Here is a 1,456-nt window from a genome sequence, read left to right as displayed (position 1 = left end):
GCATTATAGTTTCAGGTATTTCTCATAATTTTTGCTAGTTTACAAATGCAAACGAAATGCACAGACATTTAGGAACAACTTGACTTACTGCTTTTTCTTTGAGTATATCATGTGTCATGGGATTATATTTCTTCTGTTGTTGTCTTTTTCATTGGCGCATGAAAACGCAGCAAATTAGGAATCCCCTATCTATCTATCTATCTATCTATCTATCTATCTATCTATCTATCTATCTATCTATCTCTCTATCTATCTATCTATCTATCTATCTATCTATCTATCTATCTATCTATCTAAGCAACATTGACGGTGACTACATTTTGTAATCTTTCTAACTTGCTGTGAGTGTCGCTGTCTACCAATCTAAAAGGGAAAGAGGGTGCATGTCGTCAAGCGTCCCCACCCACACTTTTTCTGCTTATTGTTAGCCATTACACTCTTGGCTCATTCACAGATATGTATTTCCCGGTGTGTTTGTAAGGAATACGGATAACGTCTTTGTTGTTGTTGATTCATTTTGATCGCTGAAGGATGGAATATAACGGATTGCAAGTTAACATTTTCTGCGGCTCGCTATTTTTGCTTTTGGGATTGGGATTACAGATATGTTATGGCGACGTGAGCTATTCCTTTCCAGAGGAAATGAAACGCGGATCAGTGATTGGAAATATCGCCAAAGATCTTGGGCTTCAAGTAAACAGACTTCCACCTCGAAAGGCTCGAATTGTCCTCGAAGGAAACCGTAAACGTTATTGCGAGATAAACGTTGGTACCGGAGAACTAGTAGTCGCGGATCGGATTGACAGAGAGGAGCTTTGTGGAGCCAAGATTTCATGTATTTTGAAATGTGAATTGGTACTTGAGGATCCCCTCGAATCGCACCGGATATCTTTGCAAATTCAAGATATAAATGACAATCCACCAGTTTTCCCTAAAGACGCTGTCAAATTGGAAATCCGCGAATCAGCTCCCAAAGGCTCTCGCTATAGAATTAATGCTGCACGCGATGCTGACATAGGACAAAACGCCGTGCAAAACTATATATTACATAAAAATAATTATTTTGCTTTAAATGTACTAACAAATTCCGTTGGTACAAAATACAGTGAGATCATGTTAGACAGAGAATTAGATCGGGAAGAACAGCAAGAGCTGACCTTATTGCTGACAGCCGTTGATGGTGGCTCTCCTCAGAGATCAGGTACCGCAGTCATACAAATCACTGTGCTGGATGCCAATGATAACGCCCCAGTTTTCAGCCAGGCCGTTTATGAAGCTACTCTGCCTGAAAACTCTCTCATTGACACTGTAGTAGTGACAGTAAGTGCGACTGATGCGGATGAGGGCATCAATGGAAAAGTAACTTATGAGTTTAGTGGAATAAGTGATATTGCAAAGCAAATATTTTCATTAAATGAATATACTGGAGATATTACAGTAGCAAAAAATGTTGACT

General features: G+C 39.4%; 1 protein-coding gene across 1 annotated transcript; it reads left to right on the top strand.

The window, feature by feature from the left end:
• Positions 1–479: 479 nt before the first annotated feature.
• LOC121966563 (protocadherin beta-6-like) lies at positions 480–1,359 on the top strand (the record flags this gene model as incomplete). Its single annotated transcript, XM_042516639.1, has 1 exon — positions 480–1,359. A coding segment is annotated over exon 1 (828 nt), but the record flags the coding sequence as incomplete, so codon positions are not given.
• Positions 1,360–1,456: the final 97 nt, after the last annotated feature.

This window comes from Plectropomus leopardus, unplaced genomic scaffold (genome assembly GCF_008729295.1).
Source record: "Plectropomus leopardus isolate mb unplaced genomic scaffold, YSFRI_Pleo_2.0 unplaced_scaffold2507, whole genome shotgun sequence".
In the NCBI taxonomy this organism is placed as follows: Eukaryota; Metazoa; Chordata; class Actinopteri; order Perciformes; family Serranidae; genus Plectropomus; species Plectropomus leopardus.
Note: the sequence above shows the minus strand (reverse complement) of the source record. Positions and strands in the feature narration are given on the sequence as shown.